Raw genomic sequence first — 26,600 nt, forward strand, 5'->3', positions numbered from 1 at the left:
GATAGCTCTAAATTGTTAAGGAGATTTTCCTTAAATTGGGTCTAAATTTTACTCTTTGAAACTTGTGCTCATCCTTTACTCCTCATTCTACCTTCTGTGGCCCCCTAAAAAAGTGTAATTTGCCTTCTAAGTGATAGCCCTTCACATACTTGAAGATAAGTACTAGGTCCCTTCAAGTCTTTTTTTCTCAGTTAAACATCCTTTAACTAATCTTCATATGGCATGAAGAAAGAGCCCTTCACCATTCTATTTGCTCCCTTCATTCCCCTGTTGAACATAACATCATTCCTAAAGTGAGAAAACCAGAGTGGAATACAGTACTGGACCTGTGGTCTGACCAAGGCAGATTACAACAAAATTCTAATTCTCTAATGTTGGACATCATACACCTTAATGCAGCCTTAGCTCTCTTGGCTACCATGTCATATCTTTTACTTATATTGAACTTGCATTTTACTAGAACTCCCAGGCCAGGTTTTTTAAGTGAACTATTTAATCATGCCTTTCTCATTGTCTGCATAGGAACTAGGTTTCTTTGAGCCCAAATATAGAACTTTGCTTATTAAATTTATCACTATTAAATTTTTGTCCTATTTGGTTCTTTGTATGTTCTTACCTGTGGACATATTTTTACTTTTTGAATCCTGTCATCCAGTGTGTTAGATATCCCTTCCAGTTTAGTACCATCCAGAAAAGCATGTCATCTGTGCCTCAATCAGAGTCATTGATAAGGTTAAATAGCACATGGCCAGGCATCAGTCCTTGTGACCACTTCTTTTTATGGCAACAGTGAATCATTGATGATTGATTATCCGTTACGTTTTGCCAGTTCTGTATCCCCCTTACAGCTCTCTTGCTTATATCATTCTCCCTTTTCCACAAGAATATCTTGCCTTGCTACAATCTAGGTAAGTGCTATCAGTATCATTCCTCAGTTATACCAGTCTGGGAATCCTATCAGAATTGTAAATGAATCCACTTTCTACTTGACAAAAGGAAGCTGTTTCCTGGGGCCTAGATTGGTCAGAACAATTAATTAGAATTAGACTACTTCCGGGGGTGGGTTGTTTTTTTAAGGTTTATAGGGGTCAGAAGTTGTTTTTTATTACATTGACCTAGTCTACTATGTTCTCCTGGTTCTACAAAGGTTGCTCTTATTATTTTATATATCTTTTCATAATTCTCTAAAAGCCTCATTTACTTTTGCTTACAATACAGTAATATTTCATGCATTTACTAAATATTTGTTCATTCATTGCTACCACAAAAAATGTTGCCGTGAATATATTGGTTCTGTAATTTGTCACAGATCACTGAGTTTTGGTCACCAGTCATATGCATCACTAGTTCTAGTAGCAGGGATATAGTTCATCTGGGCTAGGGAACTTGAACTTAAAGGTATATATAGTGGTACTCTTACCATTTCATGTTGATAGTATATCAATTCTCTGTTACCTGTATTTTTTCGGTCCAAACATTCTCCTTGGCAGAGAAAACAGAAACAATATAGGAATTGAGCAAGACTGCCTTCTCTCTGTTGTCAAAGCAACAGTCTCAGCCCATCTATTTTACCTTTAATATAGTTATTCATTCCCCTTTCCTCCCAGCTTTGGTTGCCTATTGCTTTTCTTATCAGCCTCAGCCCATTATGATAGTCCAATAAGTTGCTTGACATCAGGAACTGGGTTTTTGTTTTTGGTTTGTTTTTTTTTCCCCTCAATACCTAGCACAGTTTCTAGTCTATAGTAGTAGATACTTAAAATGCTTCTTGATTAATTTAGCATTTATACTATTCTCATTGTACCATGCCATATTTTTTTTTATTGATTACTTGTACTTATTTTGTAATGCCTTTTTAAGATCAAAAAGTTCATTGACAAGTTCTCTATGCGTCTACATTGGTCTCTTTGTAGAGTTTGTCCTTTACCTCAATGGAATTTTTTCCCTTTGTTTCCTCAGAATTTTCTTGAGAGCTTCCCATTCCTCCTCAGTTTAACTTCACCTGTAGAAATATAGTCTAACCTTCTGAACTCTCTGAAATCTGTTATTCTGGGTCTAGGTATCAGACTTTTTCCTACTTTTTCTCTTAAATGCTTATTTTTAAGATGTTTCAGTCACTTCCCGCCAAAGCTGTTATCATTTCCCAGTAACCAAAGTCTTCCTACTATAAGTCTCTTGTGACACTGAAGACTCCCATCTCTGCTATATATGTTTTAGCTTATGTTTACCAAACTCATTTATTTCCATTGTTTTTTAAGCTGTAATATATTCCTATAACCTTTCTTGTAACAAAATAAAAAAAGAGAAGGGAGAAAAAGAAAGCACTTCAGCAAAACTAACCAATGTATTAACTGATTGAGGATATATAGTATTCCACTCCACATCCATAACTCAAAAGAGGGGAGGGAGGTGTGTCTTAACATCTCATCTTGAGGTCAGGATTGCTCTGATTCTTTTGAATAAAGCATAACCTCTTAAACCCATATTTTAATTATGAGTTTCATCACATTCCCATTTCCTTAGGCCAGGTCATGAAAATCATCCAGAAGAAAACATTGGAAACAAAGTTGGGAGGGATTTAGAGGTACAACCTTGCTATAGTGGCAAAGGTTCGTGCCCAAATGTGATATTTAGTAATTCATATTGTTTATTGCAAGTTAAACCACTCTGCTGTAAGCAGCTATTATATAATTGGTTTTACTCTTTAAATAGCCCATAAAGATCATTTGGGGTTCCACAGTTATTTGCTAGTATCCCTAGTAAAATGTTTCTGAGTAGCTCAAATTTTGTTATCTTGACATTACATTTCTTGAGATATTTCATAATTTTTATGCTATTAGATTTTTATTTTCCTTAGATTTTAAGTTATTATTTCAGGAAAGTAAATGATTTTTTAATATATTCTAACATCATTTCCTTTATGCATTTTTTACTCAAGCTCTTGAAAGTGTTCATCATATTAGGTTTTTTGTTGGTTTTAATGGTAGAAAATTAGACTTATATTTTTAAAGTCATTTTTAATGGGTTAACTTGATGGAGTCTCAAGATTTATTGCCCCTTTGAGAGTTTTTGCCAAACAAAGGATAGAGACAATCAGAAAAGGTAAAATGGACAATTTGGCTTTGTAAGATTTAAGTTTTGCACAAACAAAATCAATGCACTTAGAATTAGAAGTGAAACAATTAACTGGGGAAATTCTTGGTAGTATAGGACTGATATCCAAGATTTGTAAGGAATTGCTACAAATATATAAGAAGAAGAATTATTTACCAATAGATAAATGGTCAGAAAATTTGAACAGGTAGTTCTCAAAAGAAGAAAAGTAAGCTAGTAACCATGCGGGGGGAGGAGGGGGGTGGGAATGATTCAAGGAATGAATGATAGAGATGCAAATTAAGTAAGCGAAGTGTCCTTCATATTCATCAGATTGGCAAAGATGACAAAAAGGAAAATGACAGTTGTTGAAAGTACTGAGAAGACAGGCTCACTAATAAATGAATTGTTGATGGAACTGTGAATTGATTCAGCCATTTTGGAAATCCATTTGAAATTATTCCCCAAAAGTCACTAACTTGTACATTCCATTTTTGACCCATTGATACCACTTCCTAGTCTCTTGCCCCTCAAAAGATCAACAACAGAGAAGGGCCCACATGTATATGATAGTAATAGCAGTATTTTTTTGTTGTTGTTGTTATAGCAAAAAATTGGGTGCCTATCAGTGGCTTAAGCAAATTATGGTATACAAACGTAATGAAATAAGTAAGCTCAATAAGAAAGACAAATATGAATTTGAACATGGAAAGATTTTTATGAACTAATACCTAATGAAAAGAGCAGAACCAAGAGAACAGTTTATACAGTGACCATAAGTATTATAAAGTGGAAAAAAGAAAAACAACTTTGAAAGACTTAAGAACTCTGATCAGCGCATTGATGCAGCATAAGACCAAGACCATGTATTTTTAGAGGTGACTGATGTGTGAATTCATTTTCTTGACTACAATTTTGTTACAATGGAGAGATTTATTTTTTGAGGGGATAGTTGGGGGACTATGGGGTGATGTCATAGATGTAGGTAAAATATTTAAAAATACATGAAAGAGCAGAAGTTCAGAAGGGGAAAGTGGTGCAGTGTTAGTACTATTGTGTTAAATTTAATATATATTTTTTAAAGAACAAAGTATATAATAGAAATTAACGACTTCATAAACAGTCTTCTTTTTTGTTCTTTCTATATATTCCTGTTTGATTTCTGTCACATTTGTAATTTTAAAAAGACACCAGGACAGGGGAAGGTGTATTGCCCTATTCTGTGGGATCCCATTTTGTTCTGATTGATAGAGTACTGATTTTAAGTGTCAGAAAACTCTTCACTTGAGCCCCGAGTCCTACTCTTATTAGCTGATTTTGGGCTAGTCAATTATCCAGTGTATTATTTGAAGCTCTCTACTTCACAAAGCTGTTGTGGAGAAAGCTGTTTTGTCAAAGAGGTTTTTATTAATACATAGTTTTTTATATCACCCACATTTCCTCTTGCATTACTTCTGGGAAACAAATTATTATTTCAAGCAAGAAGGAAGAAAAAAATCAGCAAAAAAACAATAGACACATTTAAAAATCTAACATTATATGTAGCATCCTACATCTGTGGGATCCCTATTCTCAGAAAGAAATAAGGAAAGTATCTTCTCATTCGTCCTTTCTGGGACCAACCTTGTCATTTATAATTTCACAACATTTTACTTTTGTATAGCAGCATTTCTTTTACTTTTCATTTACTTTTTTTCATTTTACTTTTTACTTTTCATTTACTTTGTCAATACATACATCATTTTCCAGGTTCTGTCTGCTTCCTTCCTTTGCATTGTTTCATTCGAGGCTTTCCACAGTTCTTTGTATTCATCGTGTTCATTGTTTCTTATAGTTCAGTAATATTAGTTGCATTCATATACTATAATTTCTCTAGCCAGCCCCAATCATAGTTACCGCAAAAAACGCCACTTTAAATATTTTGGCATATGTAGACTTTTTGGGAGGGTTTAAGTAATCTCCTTATGCCTGGTGGTGTTCAGAGGTCATGAACGTTTGAATTACTTTATTTGCATAATTCTATATTGCTAATAACTTTTATTGTAAACCTTAAGGTATAGCACCTGTGTTATAAAAGAGCAAGCAATATAATGTGAAAGCTCAGTTAAAATTTTAAATGATTTTCTGAATAATACTGATATTTGAGGTGTTTTTATATTATTATTATTATTTTTATTAAAAGGGATGGTTTTTGGATAACTTGGAAAGCAGTAGGTTAAGTAGATATACATATTAGGATTTGGTTAAAAGAATTTGTGATACATAAATATAATATTACTGTGTCCCTCCCAAAAGAGTTCAGAAAAATTGAGACAAGTTTTAACTGAGCATATTATATGTAATAATTGTAATAATACATGAAAATATTAAAAAGCAGCTGATCTCAGATTAAAGGCAATTGACAACTATTGGTTCCAGAGAATAGAAGTTGAAGTTCTGTCAGATGTGGTCAATATGTCTATTGGTTTTGCTTATCTGTTTTCTTCGAAACAAGAGAGGGTGCTATTGAAGGGAGAGTTGCTATCAGAAAATGACTGTAATTCAAGGGATCAATAAAAAACATTTTTTTAAAAGAAAGCAGAATTTCTACTAATGTAAAGATAAATTTGTTGAGACTTCTTTACAGAACAGATAAACTGTCCTTGGAGGGGTTTTTGTTTAGTTGTGGTTATTTTTTGAGAGTCAAGCATAGTGATAATTCAGGACTCAGTGGTTTGAAATGTTTGGCTATCCTAGTGATTAGTCCTTGAGAGCAAGTGACAGTTCTTCAGGCCTGTATCTCATAAAAGGTAGAGAAAGTGTGAGTATGTGTGTATGTATACCTACATGTATATGTAATACTTGAGAATTGTCTCCATAGAGGTGAAAATTGAAACCATGTGAATAGATGAGATCTCTATAGAAAGCCAAGAACAGCCTTTGGGAGATACCCATGATTAAGGAAGATGAGGGATCAACAAGGATGTCTCTTGTAGACATTTGTAGATATGTTTATTTGTGTGAGTAGGTTCTTTTCAAATTCACTTGATAAAAATTTTTGTGATTGAGGTAAGGTTTAAGGTTAGATTTGTGGGGGCAACTAGGTGGCACAGTGGATGGAGCACTGTAAGTGAAGGCAGAAGGACCTGAGTTCAAATTTGGCCCTAGATAATGACTAGCTGTGTGACCCTGGGCAAGTCACTTAACCCTGATTGCTTAACCCCCACAAAATAATATAGTTTAGATTTGTGATAGATAGAAAGTTGTTTTGCTAAAGTACCCTCTTAAATAGCACTCAGGAGGGAATAGAAGATTACTCAGTCTTCATTGGCCATACTCTTTAAGCGTGCCTTTTTACCGAAGAGGTGCCCTGAAAGTAGAACTTGGGACTGGTTTCAGGGCCATTGGACCTACCTTGCTTCAAATCAACAGCACCTGGTATAGCACAGTACATTCTATTAATTATCAGATTGCCAGGGGGCAGCTAGGTGGTACAGTGAGTAGAGCACTGGCCCTGCAGTCAGGAGGACCTGAGTTCAAATGCAGCCTCAGACACTTGATACGTGTATTAGCTGTGTGACCTTGGGCAAGTCACTTAACCCCAATTGCCCTTCCAAAAAACAAACAAACAAAAAAACAACCAAAAACCCAATTATCATGCCAGAAATACGGATTGAGCTGCTTGGTTTAGCTAAGTACTATAATTCCATGACATGATATTCAGTAGTCTTTTCCAGACTTTAATTTCTGTCTTTCATATTGGAAGATACATTATTGTATCAGTAAGGCAAGATTCATGACCTTGAGGATGACCATGAACATGCCTGTATGGTTAGGAATCACAAAGTATGAAAAACTCTCTAGGTCGAAGGCAGAGGGAAGTGTAACATTTATTTAGACACCAGAGGATCCAATCCCAAGACCATTGACTCCAGTTCGATACAACAGTAATTATATTCCAAAACCAGTAAGCCCACCTCAATGTAGCAACAAGGAAATTATAGTATTATAGCAAGGAATCAAGTCATCCTGTAACCTTTCCCCCTGCTAGGGCCTTCCCGTAAACAATCACTCACAAATCCTGTCTGCTTGCCTTGTCCTGTCCCACAGTTGTGAAAGCCCTTGCAGTTCTCAGAGTCCTTGCAGTCTACTGTATTCTCAGTTCTCCAGTCTGTCGATGCTGTGGATTCTCAGCTCTTTGATCTCCAAAACTCTCTTGTCTGCTCTGCAGTCTTCTCAACGCTGACTGCCTCAATGTCTTCTTGATGTAGGCTTCTCAATTCTCCTCTCAATTCTGCTGCTCTCAGTTCTCACACTCTGGGCTCTCTTTATATTCAGTCCTAGCTGGCATCTGATTGGCTAGAACTCAGCATACATCCAATTGGATCTGGTCTTAGCACCTCTCCTTAGGGCCCTGAGGGTTTCACACCTCTTGTAACCTAACTAGCAAAAAGGTGTGGGTCCTGGGATTGGCCTCAAACCCAGTAAGTAAAGAGTGTAAGTAAAGAGGAAGATCTTTAATCACATTAACACCACAGTTATATAGTTAAGAACAGAATAATAACCAAGGGATAAAGAACTGGTACTTTTATAATACCTCTAGCAAGCTTATTTAAATTTAATTATCTAAAAATTCAAAAGGAAAAAGAAAATTTTGTAAATCTCTATAATTCATTTAAATTGAGAATCAGAAATTTGACATAGTTACTGTATTACCAGTGCCTGTGGATTTCACCTTTGATTTCACCTCTCTCAAATAAGCCTCTTTCTCCTTCTGACACTGCCACCACTCTAGTGCAGGCCCTCATCACCTTAAACCTGAAATTATTGCAATAGCCTCCTGTTGGGTGTACCTGCTTCAAGTCTCCCCACTCCAATCCATCCTTCATCCACCAAAGTGATTTTCCTAGAGCACACATGTGACCAAGTCACTCCTCCCACCCCCACCCTCCACTCCAATAACTCCTTATTGCCTCTGAGACTGAATGCAAAATGTTCTTTTAGAAAGCACTTAATAAATGTTTGATTGATTACTTGGCATTCAAAGCTCTTCATAACCTGAAAATAACAATAATAGCTAATCATTTATAGTGCCAGGTACCGTGCTGAGTACTTTACAATTAATCATCTCATTTGATCTTCACAACAACCTGGGAGATAGGTGCAATTAGTATCTCTACAGATGAGGAAACTGAGCCAAACAGGGGTTAAGTGACTTGCCCACTGACACAGCTAGTATCAGAAGCAGTATTTGAACTTGGTTCTTCCTGAATCCAGACCAAGTTCTCTATCCACTAGACCACAAACTAGCCTCCCCCTACTTCTCCAATCTTCTTACATCTTATTCCTAGCCACTCAGTCCAGTGACTCTGGCTTCTTGGCTGTTCCACAAACCAGACACTCCATCTACAGGCTTCAGGCATTTTCTGTGGCTATCTCCCATACCTAGAACTCTCCTTCCTCCATTCCTATTACTGATCTCCCTAACTTCCTTTAAGTCCCAACTAAAATTCCACCTTCTACATGAATCCTCTAACTCTTCTTAATTCTAGTGCCTTCCCTCTCTCTGTTATTTCCTGTTTATCCTGTATATAACTCTGTGTGTGTGTGTGTGTGTTTTATTTTCATGTTGTCATTTCCTCCCCCCCCCTCCACTAGATTGTAAGCTTCTGGAGGGCAGAGACTGCCATTGCTCTTTTTGTATTTCAAGCCCTTAGTGCAGTTCCTGGCACACAGTTTTTCATCCTTCATCCTTCGTTTTTGAAGAAGACCAGTGACATCACAGGGCAATGTCTTGACTTGCATGTGAATCAAATTTAAGTGAGGCAGAGTTACTGAAAGTCATCTTCCTGAGTCATCCAAGTCCAGTGGCAAGACAAAAGTCAGGACAACTGGCGAAGGCCCAGGATGCAGTGGATGACCTTGGCATCTTCCATGTCTGACCAAGGTCTAAGCACTTAGCTGCCTTCATGGCCATTGGAACAAATCGTTCTCATCCACCCATTCTGCCCGAGGAAATCTTCACATGCTTGGGGTAGACATCCCCCTAACTCACTGATGGGTATTGTATGGGACAGCAACTTCACCCAAAATTAAACTCAGAGGCTTCTCAAGTAGAAAGAGAAATGGATTTTATTAGGATCCCGTGGGAAAGGGTGGTCTCCAAACCAATAGACAACCGATCGGTAGGGAGAGGTGGCACCCAGAGGGCAGAGCCTAGTTTTATACCCTAATGCAAAGAGCCTCCACCCCATCACTGACTTTTTACTCTCATTGGTGGAGTTCAGGCTTACAATCTAAACGTGGAAATCTATTACCCCACGTACAATTTAGCCAATGCCAACTCTTAAAAAAACACTTTCATCCTTATTTGGCGAGGTTCATGCTGGGGGTTTGTGGCGGGGTTCAGACTGCTCCAAGTTTCGGATTCTTACAGGTAGTAACTCGAAACTTTAGGCCTAGCTGACAGAAGCCCTGAGCCACACTGAAAAATCCCCACCCTCTTTCATTCCACTCAACTCACAGAAAGGCCGAGATCCAGATTCCATGAGAGGGCTTCATCATCCCACTCAGTATGAGGCCCATCAATTACCCTCAACCTGGTTTAGCTCATTGGCCAAGATAGTTTATGGTGATGTGGCTAGCATGCTACAGCTTCTTGGAGCCACAGGTGAGGGTGGGTGAATTTGGTGGACACCAAAGGTGGATGAGCAGCCCTGCAAAGGGTTCAGCAAGCCCTCACACCAGAGGTGCTAGTCCTCCCTGAACACCCCAGTAGCACTAAATAAATGTTTAATGATTGATTGATTTCTGACTAGTCATGTTTAACTACATTTCTTCCATGAGAAATTATTTCACAATACTGTGTCTATGGTTCAGATGAAGCTAATTCATTTTCTCTATGTCTTTTCTCTTTTGGATATTACAGATGACCATGGATGAGAAATATGTAAACAGCATTTGGGATCTTCTGAAAAATGCAATCCAAGAGATCCAGCGCAAGAATAACAGTGGTCTTAGTTTTGAGGAGCTGTATAGAAATGCATATACTATGGTTTTGCATAAACATGGAGAAAAGCTCTACACTGGACTAAGAGAAGTTGTTACTGAGCACCTCATAAATAAGGTATCTCTAACTTTTAAAGACTTGATCTTAATAGTACTTAACAGGGGCAGCTAGGTGACGCAGGGAGTAGAGCACCAGCCATGCAGTCAGGAGGACCTGAGTTCAAATCCAGCCTCAGACACTTGACACACTAGCTGTGTGACCTTGGGCAAGTCACTTAACCCCAATTGCCCTGCCCCCAAAAAATTTTAAAAAAAAAGAAATGTTTAATAGTACTTAACAGAGACATTTATAATCCTATGTTTCCCTCCTTTAGGAATTTGTTTTCAAAATATACTGACAATGTATGGCAAGTTTTTCTTGGAATTAGCAATCTTTTTGATGGGAGCTGTGATGCAGCTATTTTTATTATCTGTGAAGGAGGGGTTTCCTAGGCAATTTAATAGTGTCAGTAAGACTGGAGGGGATTATGCCTACTTTAGAGAAGTTTTCAGGCACTTTAGAAGTAATTATTTACTAAACAAACAAAGGCAATGTCTTCTGGCTGACTGTTTGGCACCATAATCTGCTGGACATATGACCCCATATAGGGTCTCAACTAGCAGTTTAAGGACTGCTGAAAGGGTCGAGTGGAAAAAGTTTAGGAAGCCCTGTCCTAGAGCACTGAGAGGTTAAATGGCTTGCTTTGCTTTGGCCACACAGTTACTATATGTCCTAAGGACTGCTTGGCTTAGAGGCTGGCTCTTTAAATGCTCTGGTCTTTTTATTTCAAGTCTAGCCTTCTATCCATAATGCCACCTAAGCATGTTAAAAGTTAGTTAATAATTCTGGGAAATATGTAGGTACTAAATGGGCAGCACAAATGATCATTGCTATAGTAATCTATAGAAGGAGAGAAATTCTCACATTTTTGTTGTTCAGTTGTTTCATGTCCAACTCTCCATGACCCCATTTGGGGTTTTCTTGGCAAAGATACTAGATTGATTTGCCATTTCCTTCTCTAACTCCTTTTACAGATGAGGAAACTGAGGCAAACAGGATTAAGGGACTTGCTCAGGGTCATAGAGCTAGTAAGTGTCTGAGTTCAGGTTTGACCTCGGGAGGAAGAGTCTTCCTGACTCCAGGCCCACCAGGAGCTCTATCCACTAAACCGTCTATTGCCTGTCTCCCTACTCCATGTCTTTTCATCATCTGTTTCTCATGCCTAGTATGGTCTCCTTCCTCAACTCTTCCTCCTAGCTTCCTGGCTTCCTTTATGACTCAGCTTAAATCCCATCTATTATTATCGTTCTACTACTCTTTTTCTTTAATCTGACAGCTTTTACTATGATTTTCACATAGGAACAGCCCTGGGGTGAGTGAGTCACTTTCCTGCTACTATTCTTAAATGGCATAGTAGTTAGAATTCCTGACTCTTCAGGAAGATCAGGGTTAAAATCCTACCTCTGGCACTTAATAGCTATGTTACCACAGTCTAATCACTTATACTCTCTCAGCCTCAGTTTCTTTATCTTTAAATGGGGATAATAAAACCTGCCTTACAGAATTTTTGTGAGGATCAAGTGAAATAACATAAATAAAACCCTTTGCAAATTTTAAAGCACTATATAAATGTTATCTATTAATTTGTGTTAAGTCATTTTTCAGTCATGTCCAACTCTCTGTGACCCCATTTGGAGTTTTCTTGGCAGATATACTAGAGTGGTTTGCCATTTCCTCCAGATCATTTTACAGATGAGAAAACTGAGGCAAACAGGGTTAAGTGACTTGCCCAGAGTCACACAGCTGGTAAGTGTCTGAGGCCAAATTTGAACCTAGGAAGACAAGTCTTCCTGATTCCAGGCCTAGCACTCTATTCATATACCTCATCGCTTCCCCGAAGCATTAATATGTGTTAAAATTTATTGCACAGGTAGATACGATAACTGCTTTTGTAGTTCCATAAAAGCATTAGATTGTAAGCTTATCCTGTGTGCTCACTGAAAGCATCCTTGGTATAATTTTAGTAGCAGATAGGACAACAGGGATGATATTCACCAAATCCTGCTGCCCTATGATTCTTCTCCTGGGTCTGTAATTTGAGAGCTTTTTGTACCATATAGCTTGGATATAAACTAGTATAGCAACATCTATTTTAATAGTTATTGAAGCATTTATGGATGAATGTTATGATCTGTGATTGTGAATAGCAGTTCATTTGGTGTTTGATGGCCTGGTTTCTCTACGGTTTAATGGTTCTGTTTGCCAGGTTATTTTGAGGTCTGTATATGTAGTATGGAAGTTTGTTGTATGTTAGTCATTAAAACATAATTAATTTCTAATATATAATTCTGGTAATCACGTCATATTTTGCTAGATATTTAGCGGGTGCCAAATTTTCATGAGAGGCACCCTTGAAACCAAGAACAGTACAGTTCAAGTTTTGCTCTCTGACACAGACTAGCTGGGTTATCCTGGGCAAGTCACTTAACCTTAACCCAGGACTTCACGGGGCATACAGGCAAATTAATGGGCAATTTATGGCCCTCATTGACTTTACCACATGCCAAAGGATTGTGGGAGGAAATATCCTTTCTATGCAGAGGCAATCCATTGGCCCCTGGAGCTACAAGTTGTGCAGGCGTGCCTTTACCTTTCTACTTTAGCAACTCTGTGAGGTTTTAAGTTACAGAGAAATGGCCAACATATATTGGTAGTAATAGTTTACTCACTTTTGAGTGCCCTATATCAATGAATCCATAGCTCCAATCTCTGTCTGTATTGTAAATTGTTATAGCCTGCAGTGATGTGTTGTGCAATTTTTATCATTTCTTTGCATTACTGTTATGTTGGGAATAGTGGGAAATAGATTTCAGAGATTGGGGTTAGGTTGTAGAGAATAGTGAATACCAGCCTAAGGATCCTCACAAATGCCAATCCTTTTGCAAATTCAGATTTTTAACATGAGGAGTTCAAAAACCCACATTACTAATACAAAGACTCGCATTTAGACAGAAACTGCTAGGAAAACTCAGAAAGCAGTCTGGCAGAAATTAGATATAAACCACCATCTTATGCTGTATACCCAACAAAGTTGTCAAGGGAGAAAAGACCTTTCAGAACTGTGGATAGAGAAAGAGTTCACGACCCAACAAAGGATAGAGAGGATCACAGAAGACAAAGCAGATAATTTTGATTACATAAAATTTAAAAAAAAAATCTTTTGCACAAGAGAAACCAATGCAGTTAAAATTAGAAAGGAAATGGGTAATTGGGGGGAAAATCTTTTCAGCAAGTTTCTCAGATAAAATTCTTAGATCTTAAGTGATATGAGGAATTTATTTAAATTTATAAGAATAACAAAGATGTTGTCTAATAAGTTGTCAAAGGACATGACCAGGCAACTAGTTTTTAGGGAAGAAATCAGACTATCATTGAGCATATGAAAAAATTCTCCCAATCACTAATAATTAAGGGACTGCAAATTAAAGCGTGAATTGGCATTTATGTTTAAAAAAATTAGATTGCAGGAAAATAGTTACACGGAATGTAATTAGTTAGAAAGCATTTTGAATTATGGTCAAAATGACACTAAACTCTGCATACCTTTTGACTTACTGATAGTACTTACTACTACATATATGTTAGAGAGATCAAAGGAGAAAAAGCTCCATTAGCACAATAATTTATAGTAGATTTTGGTTGTACCAAAGAACTAGAAACAGGAAATGCCTGTCAATTGGGGAATAGCTAAACAAATTATAGTATATGAATTTATTGAAATATTACTGTGCTGTAAGAAAGGATGAAAGGGATGGTTTCAGAGAAACCTGGAAAGACTTATTTGAATAGAATGAAGTGAGCAGTACTAGAACAGTGCATACACTAACACAATTTCATTTATTTATTTATTTTTGAGGATTTTCTTCTCTTCCGAAATTACATGAAAAAGCAGTTTTTTAACATTTGTTTTTTTTTAAATTTTGAGTTAAAAATTTTCTCCCCATTTCCCTTTCCTCCCTGCTCCCTGAGACAATAGGCAATTTGATATAGGTTATACATGTAACAACATTTTAAAGAAAACAACTTTGAAAGATTAAGAACTCTGATCAGTTCAGTAATTAATTGACTGTGGTTCCAGATGACCATTGATGAAGCAAGTGACCCATGTCCTGACAGAAGGGTTATGGGACTCAGGTGCAGAACAGAAAAAGATTGCCAGACATAGCCAATGTGGAAGTTTGTTTTGCTTGACAATATATATTTGTTAAAGTTTTTCTTTTTTCTTTCTTTTTTAATGAGGGTTGGGAAGACGAGGGACAGAGTAGCACATTCCCTCCTTAAGTCATTGAGATATACTTGTTTATAAATGTATGGAAGAGAACAGAAGGCCAGAAAGAATCAGAGATAAGCAGAGCAGCTTTGAAGGCTACATGTTGAATTTTATATACTTAATAAGAAAAGTAAGTTATACATAATTGAGATTACCAGTTTTGGAACTGTCTCCCTCTTATTTGATGTTGAAGGTCAGATTTTTTTTTTTAAAGGGGACAGTTGTAGGCCACTGGAGGTTTATTTTTTTCTTTTAACGAAAGGTAAAAATGATGGCCAAAAATAATAGTATTTTAAAAATACTCTACTGCTAGTTAATTATAGTATGAGTTTGAATGGGTAGAGATTGGACTCTTAACAGTACTTTCACTTTAATACTTTAAGGGAGTTTTTTTTTTTTAAGGGAGATTTTTAAAGGTGAAGGAGCTTAGAGATGATTATCTACTACAAAATCCTTTTCCCCCACCTCCACCTAAAGAAATTGTTGTGTTTTATATGGTGATGGACAAATGAAAGTGTTAGTAGGTAATTGGAGGTTTGGGAATAGAACTGGAGAGAGAAGCCTTACGTTTGGCATCTCTTTGCAAGAAGTGATCGTTGAAGAGTGAGTGATTTCTCTGAGAGTGAAGAGTGTAGGACAAAGGGCTACTGAATCATGGTTGGAATCCATACTTAGGGGTGACTGGAAAGTTTATTCTCCAGTAAGGATTTTGACCATGAAAAAGAATTGTGTAAGTGGGCGGGACAGCAAACTCAAGCAAAGACCTTTTCAACCATTGTGAACCCTAGCTTTTGTTTTCTAATAGTTTTCTTACTATTTTTAAAATTTTGGATGGCTTGGTTTTGTCACTTTCATTTCCAAATATATCCCTCTCTTTTCACACACCCAGCCGGCCATCCTTTAACAAAGAATAAAAAAAGGAACTATTCAGCAATACTAACCAGCACATCAACTAAATTTCATAGTATATGCAGTGTCCACACCCATTGTTTTCATCTCTTTTCCAGGGCTTAGCATAGCTAATATAATTACACAGTAGTTAGTTTCATTTTTATTCATTGTCAGTACATTATTATAGTCATGTATGTTGTTTTCCTGGTTATTTTTACTTCACTCCCAAGTCTTCCCCGGCTTCTCTGAATTCTTGTGAATTTCTTCTTGTGCCATAATAATAATCTATTAAGTTAAATTGTGAGCTAGTTGAGGGTAAAGGTTATTTTTGCCTTTGGTATACCCAGAACTTCACTTAATACCTGTCCTTAAGGGGTGCTTAATGAATGTTTGTAGACTTGATAAACATTCTCAATTCTTTACTCCTACCAAAATATGCTTATGTAAATATTGTGGGCCCTTATTCCAATCTTTAATCTTCTTGGGGTGTGTATATAAGTATTGATTGACTGAGAGGTAAGAGAAGGCATCAGGCTTCTGTGGAGTCAAAATATCTATATTGGTTCTTTCAGAGAAAGTCTAAATCTAGAGTTTTCTCCCTCTCAAATTTATTTATTTTTAGTTTACAACATTCAGTTCCTCAAGTTTTTGCATTTCAAATTTTCTCCTCCCCCTTCCCACCCAATCGGCATGCAGTCGGATAAAGGTTCTAAATATACCTTCACATTAAACATAGAACTAGAGTTCTTAACCTGGGGTCTATGACCTACTTAAATATTTTGTTAACTATTTCAGTATAATTGGTTTCTTTTGTAATCCTGTTTTATTTTATGCATTTAAAAATTGTTATTCTCAGAATGGTTAGACTGCCAAAAGGGTCCATGACACAAGGTGAAGAACTCCTGGTGTAAAACTAGGTGCTTAATAAATGTTTTTGAATTGAATTGGATCTAGTTTCTGTGAATTACCTACTTATCTTATGTGTTGCTTCTCAGGTATGCTTCTTAAGGTAGCCAACCATGTTTATTTGTTAATTTTAGAGTAGCTATGAAGTTTATAGTGTTGCATTTTTAAAAGACAGTTATTTTATTTGTTTACTTGGGGCAGAACAGGACACGCATTTTTTTTTTTAAAGAAACTTCCCACAGGCAATATGGTTCTGTTTGCTTATCTGTAATATTTTATAGGAAATTCTGATTTATACATGAAATCAAAGCTAATTTCTCCAAAATTCTAAATATCATTTTTACGTGGCACGATCTAAATCTTTTAAAGATATTTCCAATCAATGTATTATCCTGTTTTTTTTATGATTCCAAGACCTGTATAGACCCTGGTCCTAAAACAAGTAACTATGATACCTATTTGTCTTATAAAAAAAGGTTGTCTCTTGGTAAATATGGAAAATATTTCTACATTTCTTAAAGTGACCTTAAAATTAAGAATAATTCATGTTATTCTCGAACTTCTTTCCTCATGTAATATTTAGCATTCAAAAAATTGAAAAGTCATTAACCTTCCTGAAAAAGAAAACCAAAAAGTTCTGCTGTAAATTGATTTTTCAGATCTCTTGGCAAGGTAAAATAATCATTGTACAAAGCTGCTTTTGACAAATAAGTTTACTTTTAAATTAAATTTTTTTTTATAAACTTGGCATCAACAAAAATAAACATTTCCTATATACAAGACAGAAAAAAGCATTGTCTGAAACAATCTCTTAAGTACGCCTTTTTTAAAGTATATCTTAAATTTTACTACTGTACTAAAGATAAGCTAAATATTTTTTAAAAATTGTGAACAATGAAAAAAAGATTCATACATCTATAAACAGATGTGTGGTGTTGTTTGGTTGTTTTAGTCATGTCTGATTCTTCAAACTCCATTTGGGCTTTTCTTGGCAGAGACAGGAGTGGTTTGCCGTTTCCCTCTCTACCTCATTTTACAGATGAGGAACTGAGGTAAACAGTGCCTTGCCCAGGGACAAACAACGAAAATTTGAACTTAGGAAAAAGAGTCTTCCAGACTCCAGGCTTGGCATTTCTACTCCTCCCGATAGCCGCCCAAATATATACATACAAATATACAGTGTTTCGAATAAATAGAAAAAATCATTAAATGGCAGTTTGATTCTAGGCCCATCTCCAAAGTATTATTTTTTAAAAACTTTATCAGAACTCTTATTTTTATTTGAAAGATTTAATTAACTCTTTAGTCAGGAATCTGTGCAAACATATTGGTCATTCAGCAGCATTTAAGTTTTGACTATGTGCTGGGCAGAAAAACAAGATAGATGGTCCTTGCTTTCAAAGAACTCGCAGTTTAATTGGAGGAGTTTTTAATCTCTTCATGTCAGAGTTTTAGGAGATCTTTGGAAAAAAGATAATCTGGCACATAAATCCCTGATTTTTAAGTGGCAACATTTATTGAATGTCCATGTTCAAAACTTATTTGCTGTGGGGAATAGTTAAAAGAAAGGAAAAACATCAGGAAGCAGGCATATTTTTTAAAAGCTTAAAACTTCATATCATAAAGAACAATAAATTTTCTTTCTTGCTAACAGTCTCTTTGGGGATTAACGGCAAGTATTTATGGCATTGGTTTTTGTTTGTTCCTTAAGGCTTTGAGGCCTCAATTAAATTTCATATTCAAAATGAAAAATATGAATGTAGGAGTACTGATAGTTCTTGATTAACTTTTTTTTTGTAAGTATCTAGTTCTCTTTTAAGATTGCTTTTCCCAAAGTCTTCTGCTTCCTATCCTCCCACCAGTAATGTAAGTTCTATTCAGAATGTTTGAGTGTTTTAGTTGTCTTTAAAGTCCAGACACTTACTTTATATACAGTGTGTCCCAGAAGCCTTTATGCAGTTTTAATCTACTGAAGCTTAAGACTGCATTAGGACATTATTCCCCAACTCCACCAAATTGTTGTTCTAAATCTTATAGCGTAATTTATTCTTTGGTATTTTTAAGCTAATTCATATACTTCTGAGATTGTTTTCACACAATAATTGCTAACAACTGGTTAAAATAGAAGCCATTTACTTGATGTTTAAATCTGTAATAGCCTTTTGAAATCACAGATTCATAATAGGATTATTTATATCAAAAGATAGGCCTAGAATAATTTTATAAATAATTTTCTAAAGCAAATGACCCAACTTAGTTAATGTTTATTTATTTTTAGAAGAGTAGGTTGTCAGGTTTTATGTTTGCTTAAAATGTTTAATCGTGAATGCCTTGTGTAGTTCAATATTATGGTGGCTCTTGACAGTTATATAACAAATATTTATAATTTATGTTTTTGTCGTAGATTTATAGGTAGTAAAGCTATTCGTATGCCTCTAGATAGGTGTTTTTAAGGGATGTGTAAATATATGAGACAAACAGTTTTAAACATTAAATACAAAATTCCATTTATTATGTGGAGTTAAATTTGTGATTGAAATTCAGTTTTTTAAATAATCAAATATTTAGATTGCCTACTACATATGGTACACTTTTAAAAGCCATGGAGTCCAACTTCTTATTCTACAGGTGAGGAATACAAAGATGAAATAAGACTCAATCCCAGCTCTTGAGGATCTTAGTGCATGTATAAAGGAGTTAAATTACTATATAGTCAATCTGGGATTATCTGTGGACTAAATTGAACAAATCTAAATTTATGACTGTTGTATCAATTGTGTTTTTATGCTCAGTGGACAAATATGGCTGAGCATATGAAAAGCTGCCAATTACTGTATAAAAACTATCGCTATTAAAGGTTCTGGCATTTTAATTAATTACAAAGAGCATTCTTGTTCTTTTAGCTTATTTTTACTGTTTTTATTTATATACCACCTTCCTTTCTAAATCTATCTCTCCCTCCCCAACCCAGCAAGCCATCCCTTATAATAAAGATCAAAAACAGAAAATGATAGAAAGCAGCACAGCAAAACCAACTGTTAAGTCAGTCTGTCTGCACCTTCCCCACCTCTTTAAAGGAAGGGAGGGAAGTGCCAACTACAGATAACATTCTCTAAAAGCACTTGGAGTACTTTTAGACTTTTTTACGAAAAGATAGGTTGTTCCCATATACTACAAAATATTTAGAGCAACACTTTTTGTGATAACTAAGAATTGGAAGCAGAGTTAGGTAGCCATTAATTGCAGAGTGGCTAAATAAATTGTGGTAATGGATGTAATAGAATATTACTGTGCTGTAAGAAATTCTGTGGATGATGAATACAGAGAAGCATGGAAAGATCTACCTGAACTGATGCAGAGTGAAGTAAACAGAGCCAAGAAAACAATACACACAGTGACTGTGGCGATGTAAATGGAAAGAATATCTACACACCCCCAAAAAGGTGTAGCAGAATTATAAAGGTCAAGCAGGAAGACATCCCCAATGTACCCCTCTTCTTGAAGGTGGGAGGTCCCATAGTGTTCACATTGCTCAAATTTTTGGACTTTTTTAATGTGTCAGTTGTGTCAACTGTTGTAATCCTCTCTAAAAAAAAAAAGAATACTAGTTGTCATTTGGGAGGGGAAGGATACTTGGGATGACTATGGCAATGTAAGAAACTCAAAATATTGGTGAAAACTTTTTTTTAAAAGAAAAGGTTATTTGGAAATATTGTCAGTTGCCAATTTTAACCCATGTTCCTGTTCCATAGATGTTTAGCTTCCAGAAAAGGAAGCAGTGAGCACAGTAACAGGGCTTCATCAAAAATGGGTCTTCCTAGGCAACCCAATTTGCTTTTTTGATAGAGTTGCTAAAGTGGTAAATGCAGCTCACCTAGGATTTCAGCAAAAATGTTTAGTAATGTATTGTAGGCTATGTAACTATTGAAAAGGGAGAATGATCTTGACTAGACTATAATACTATTAAAGGGATGTGGAACTATGTATTGTTTTTAAAATTTTATTTTATTTTCAGATCTGCATTCTCTCCCTTCTATTGCCCCACCCCCAATCAAAAAATAAAGACAAAACCCCTGTTAGAAATGAAAGAGAGAGAGAGAGAGAGAGAATGTGTTTGTGTGTTATTTCTTAATCAAATTCGCACATTGGCCATGTCCAACACATACACACACATGCATACACATATGTACACATGTTGTGAATATATGTATATCTTAATTTGTACTGAGTCTATCACCTCTCTTATCAGAAAAGTGGATAAGATGTAGTATGTTTCATTTTGAGTCTTCTGAATTTAGGGTTGCGTGTTGTGTTCCTAAGTCTTTCAAAGTTATCTTTCTAGTATTATTTTTTTATAGTACAACTATCATATACATTATTCTCCTCGAACTGCTCACTTCACATTGCTTCAGTTCATAGAAGTCTTCCCAGGTTTTGCTAAAACCATCCTTTCCATCATTTTTTTTTTTATCGTACAATGGTATGCCATCACATACATGTAACTTCTTTAACTGTTCTCTAATGATGAGCACCCCATCCTTGTACAATTTTTTGTTATCATAAAACAAGCTGCTTTAAATATTTTTTTGCCTATAAGTCCTTGTCCTTCTCCTCTTTCTTTGATCTCTTAAAGGTTATAGATTGAGTAATGGTATCACTGAGTCATATGGTATGCACATTTTAATAGATTTTGAGCATAGTGTCAGATTATTTCCAGAATGGCTAGAACAGTTCATAGCTCTACTAACAGTACATTAATGGATGTATTTTCCCACAGCTCCTCCAACATTTGTCATTTTCTTTTTTTTTTTTTTTTAATCAGCTTTTACAATCTGATGCATGTGAATGGAATATCAAGAGTTACCTTACTTTGTATTTCTCTAATTATTAGTGATTTGGACTGGTTTTTCTTGTGGCTGTTGGTAGCTTTGTTTTCTTTCTCTGAAAAGTGCTTACTCATATCTTTTGATCACTTATTAATTAGGTAATGGCCCTTATTATTTATAAATTTGAATTAATTCCCTGCGTATCTTAGAAGTGAGACTTTTATGGGGAAAACTTGCTACAAATATTTTCCCCTATTGGCCTGTTTCCTTTTTAATTTTAGCTGCATTGGTTTTATTTTTGCAAAAAAAAATTTATTGTATGTAATCAAAATTGTCTGTTTACCTTCTGTGATCCTCTCTAACTCTTGATCAGTCATGAGCTCTTCACTTATACATAGATCTGATTGCTTTCTCCTCTATGAATGGCCTGGGTAATCATCAGTAATTTGCTGTCTACTTGGAAAATGGTCTCCAGTGGAGTACACTAGGTATCTAGATGATATATGTATCTAATTTGTTGATAACACCAAGCTCTATTGGGTAGATAACAAACTAGATGGCAAGATTCAAAGGATCCTAACTTGATCCTGGAGCTTGGAATAATGGGTAGAGATTGTAAAGCAGCACATTCAGCTTTGAAATCAGGAAAATCTTTCAGAATAAATTAGGTGGTCCAGAAGTACAATGGACTGCTTTGGAAGATAGTGAGCTTCCTTTCACTGAAATCTTAAAATAGCAGCAGGATCACAACTTAGTAGGTCTATTTTAGAGATGATTCATTTTTAGATAGTTTTGTCTAGATCAGGGCTGTCCAAAATGCACACGTGGCCCACCTTGTGATATATGCGGCCCGCCTACAAGCATAGAAATTTACATAAATGCTTTCGTAAATGAAGCTGAGCTACTGCAGGACTCTCAGGAAAATGGCAAATCAAAATATATGGTCTGTTGTTTCAATAAAAACCTAAGGTTGGACAGCCCTGGTCTAGGTGGCCACTGAAGCTTTCCACAATATTCTTGCTTTGACTGATAAATAACTGGGTGTGTGTACCTCCTTTTACTCTGAAATTTAGACCTAATAGTCAAGAATAGAAATGTCACACTTACCATTACTCAGAAAACAACAAAACCCTATGTAACCATTCATTTGTTGTCTTTAAGGGGAATTATAATTCTGTTTCATAATTAACAGCTACTTCTAAGTATCCTCTTAAAAGTGAATTCTTTTTGTATTTTGGGAGATACCTGTAGTTTTTGAAACTATTTCTCTTCAGTTGTATGAGGAGGAGCTGGATTATACATCTATGCGTCATTGTTTTTCTTTTCTTATGCTTATAAGAATGAAAGCATTAATGGGTACCTAATTTTATCACTGTGTATGCTGCTCCATATTTGACTGTACCAATTATTTTGTGATGTCCACTAGTCTCGAGTTTGGCTAGATAAGTAGTAATTGTAGGTTTTGAAGGGAGAAACATCATTTCACTTAATCTCTCAGCCAGGCCTCTCTGTGTTGTGCTATGTAGCGATTAATTGAAGAAAGTGATGTTTAGCCTGAAAAAGAAAGGGCTTTAAAGGGCTTTCAGATTAAACTTTTTTCCTTCTTGGCTCTGGATAGCAGCAATAGCAGGAGTAGAGGGAAATTGCAGAGGAAAATATAGACTTAACACCAGGGAAATTTTTCTGATAGAACTATCCAAAGTGGAATGTGCTGCCTCCATAGCTGTATTATGTCTTCTCTCACTGTAGATCTTCAAGCAAGGGCTATATGGTTATGTTTTAGATATGTAGTAGATGAGGTTCTGGACAGAAATGGGTTAGACTATTTGAAATCTCTTCTAACTAATTCTATGATTCAGTGACTTTCGGGTGTGTGTGTGTCAGTCTGTGCCTGTGTCTCAATATCATTTTCAGTGATTTGCAATTGAGATGCCTTGACCAGTTTGCAATTATTAGCTCTTATCCTTTTAAAAAGTATTTCAGGGTTTTTGTTTTTACTGCTACATTGAAGAATAAGTGTGGATGAGTGGAAAAATTTGTGAAGAACGAACTACACAGAAGCCTCATGCTGTCACATCATAAGTACTTTTAATTTAAAAAAAATTATTTGTAAAATGCCAAATATTGTGCTATTCTTTTTTTTTTAAGCACTGGACATAGTTACTGTCAAATACCACAAAAAATAAAATGAGTGACATTTTAACAGGCAGGAAAATACTTGTTTTTGATTTGAGAATTATTCCTGAGTCAGCTGTCCATATACCAGACCATCAGATTGTCAGAGTTGAGATGAAAATTTGTAAAATGCAAGAAAAAAAGGTGGCATAAAATTTGATCCTTAATTTAAAACATTATCAAAAATAAAGAGATGGGAAGTGGACAACAGACACTGACACCAGCTATGATTTCATCCAAAAGTTTTAACCAAGTGTTAATCAATTGCATTGATAAAGGAAAGCTAAAGAGCCCAGAAGATGTCTTAGTCAGCAAACATATGGCCTACTTGCTGATTGGAGAGATGACTACCAAAGGCAACATCAGATTAAAATATAAGCACGTCTGTGAAATTTGAAGGACAATAGACAGTTATCCACAGTATTGTCTCATCAAACAGAAACAGTAAAGGATAAAGTCTTTCTTTTTTTTTTTTAAGATTTGGCAGTATGTCCAAAAGAGCATTCAAGAATGAAAATGGAAGGAGGAATACAAAGAGAAGAAAAATAGAAAAGATTTGCAAAAACTGTTTCAACAAACTTCTCCATCGAGAAGAGTGGAATTGTTTGAACTCTAATAATCACAGCCCCTGAGGTGCTAAGGTAGAATAGTTGAATAAGGTGAGAAGGCAGAATTGGCATTAAATAGAACAAAGAAGGCAGCTAGGTGGTTCAGTGGATAGTGCTGGGCCTAGCTAGAGTCAGGAAGACTCATCTTCCCAAGTTCAAATCTGGCCTCAGACACTCAGTAGCAGTTCGACACTGCACCAGTCACTTAACCTCTCTTTGCCTTAATCCACTGGAGAAGGAAAAGGCAAACCACTTCAATGTCTTTACCAAAAATCCCAAAATGGGGTCAAGAAGAGTCAGATACAACTGAATGACTGAACAACAAAAACAACAAAGAAGAGAAAAGCAGCTAGATTGGGTCAAGTCTAGAGGAGGTCCATGCTGAAGATGATGCACTTGTGGGTACGTTGAGGGTACCTATATAATACAAAATATCTGAAGTATAAAAAAAGATAACAAAGGTACGGAAAAAAATCTTAGATCTTATTAATATAGATAAAAGTGACTGATAGTTTATATATATTTACTCTCCCACCTATACAAAATCCTTATGAGCATGATTTATCTATGAATTGAGGACATCTTCAGTGAAAGATTTAGTTGGGAGTAAATAGGCTTTTGCAAATAATAATTAACAATGGGACACACGGTGGTGCCATTTTGGTTAAATAAAAGATAGAGAAAACATTGTGCTTATTGTTTGATCATGAAAAAAGATTTTAATTCAGTGAAACAAAATACCTTGTTAAAGGTGTCTCCTATTCATATATCAAGATTGTTCAGGACTCCTGTAAAGGTGTAACAGAATTAACCCTGGACGTCTTGGTAAACATTGGGCAATTTACAAAACAGGAAGATGTATACTCACCACAGGTATATGCAACTGACGGAGGAGGGTTTCCCTGTAGATTGTCTTTCAAATGATCCTGTTTGCAGATGACATTGTGTAGATTACATCAGGCTTCCAGACTTTACATAATAATAATAAAAAAAATAAGGTCTTGACCACAGAGGAAAGATCAAGTGGATGATGGGTGTATTGCCTATACAGCCGTCCTTTCCACATCATGGGGTCAGCATCCCTACAATCTAGAAAATCCACATAAAATCTTTTGACCCTCCCTTCATACCAGAGAAGAAGAAATTGTGTATATTTATGATAGTAAAAGATAAAATATGTTGGCATTATATAATACCATACATATTTTTTATGCATTTCTGAGTTTCTAAACTTTTTCTGTGTAGTCTGCTGGCTTTTGTGTACTGTCTTGTGGAGTCCACAAAACTCCCCCTAAAATTCCCATTTAATTTCTTATTCTGACCCTCTATATCAAAACCTCACTGGAGAAAGTCACATTGTGAAAGGGATAACTAACCATATTTCCATATGTAGCTGGGTGGTGCAGTAGATAGAATGGCGGGCTGAGTCAGAAAGACTTCGTTCAAATCCAGTGTCAGACCTTAATAGCTATATGACCTTGAAACGAGTCACTTAACCTTTGTTTTTGTCGGTCTCCTCTACTGTTAAATGAGGATAATAATAATTCCTTTCTCCAAGGATTATTTTGAGGATCACGTGAAATAATATTTATAAAGTGCTTAGTATAGCACTTGGCACATAGGTGCTATATCAATGTTTATTCCTCCCAGCCACCACCAATACCACCCTTGTTTAAATGGCACCAGAGAGCAGAAATGAGACTATTGGGTGGAAAATACAGGTGGTCACATCTGTATACTGTATAGATTTTGACCAGTAGTCTGTATATCTTTGACAGACAATATAAATGGATAAGCTAGGTGTACCTAGCATTGAAGAGGAAAGAAGTGAACTTAATGCTTTTGAGACATTGCAAGACTCTTCCTGCCCTTAAGCTTCCCAATGAAAGCCAGATTTGCCCATCTTTTCAGTTATTAAGAGTTTAGCAATATTGCTGTCTGGAAACAGGAAGCGGAATACCGCAGTTTCCAAAGACTAAAGATGAATATTGTGGAGAAGTGTGATGTGAGTATGAGCAGGCTGCAACATGTAACCGAGGACAAACTTTCATGTCATCGATCTATATGACAAGAAGAGATGATTGCATTTGGTAAGTGTGCAGGATAACAGGTGCACAGCCAGAGAGCTCCACTGGTACCTTCACAGTGCTGAAAGAAAATAAGGAAGCTTCCAGCCCTTTGGGTAGACCCTCTGTGGGGAACTTTGGATTTAAAAAATGATGATTTGTATATGTTGAGCTGGCATGGATGGGTTATGGGTTATGATTTGCAGCCTTGCAAAGAACTCTTAAACCTGTAACACAGATCCTTGACTGTTGAAAAATAAAGGTATTCCATTTTGCTTTTTGGAATGCCTACATTATGGATGTTTTATGTTTTGTATTTTTTCTATCTTAGTTATCAATTTATCAAGTATACTTGATAAATAATCTTTTGTTCATTTGGGGAAAGGGGTATTTTGTGAAAATATCATTTTCTTACAAGTGGCTTATGCTTTTATAGTGTTGTTTTGACTGGAACTATAATTTTGTTGATGTAGGGAATTCCCAATAAGCAAAATCCTACCAATAGAAATCAGTACCTGCTTGAGAATTTACAGTCATGGAGAGTTGCCTGGGTCACTGAGAAGTTGTACACAGCTAATAGGTATCAGAGGTAGGATTTGTGATTACTGAGTTGTAATTAATGGGGATGCTAGAAGAGGGACCTAGTTTAGGATGAGAGGGATTTTGATTTTTGAAAAA

The 26,600-nt window shown here is 35.9% G+C and overlaps 1 protein-coding gene across 1 annotated transcript in view; it reads left to right on the top strand.

Annotated features, from left to right (window-relative positions):
* CUL3 (cullin 3) overlaps window positions 1-26,600 on the top strand; it is a 115,088-nt gene that overhangs the window by 24,267 nt on the left and 64,221 nt on the right. Inside the window, exon 2 of the mRNA XM_036754520.1 lies at window positions 10,001-10,198. Within this exon, the coding sequence (XP_036610415.1) occupies window positions 10,001-10,198 (198 nt within the window). The remainder of the gene's footprint in view (window positions 1-10,000; window positions 10,199-26,600) is intronic.

The sequence above is a fragment of the Trichosurus vulpecula genome, chromosome 4 (genome assembly GCF_011100635.1).
Source record: "Trichosurus vulpecula isolate mTriVul1 chromosome 4, mTriVul1.pri, whole genome shotgun sequence".
Lineage (NCBI taxonomy): Eukaryota > Metazoa > Chordata > Mammalia > Diprotodontia > Phalangeridae > Trichosurus > Trichosurus vulpecula.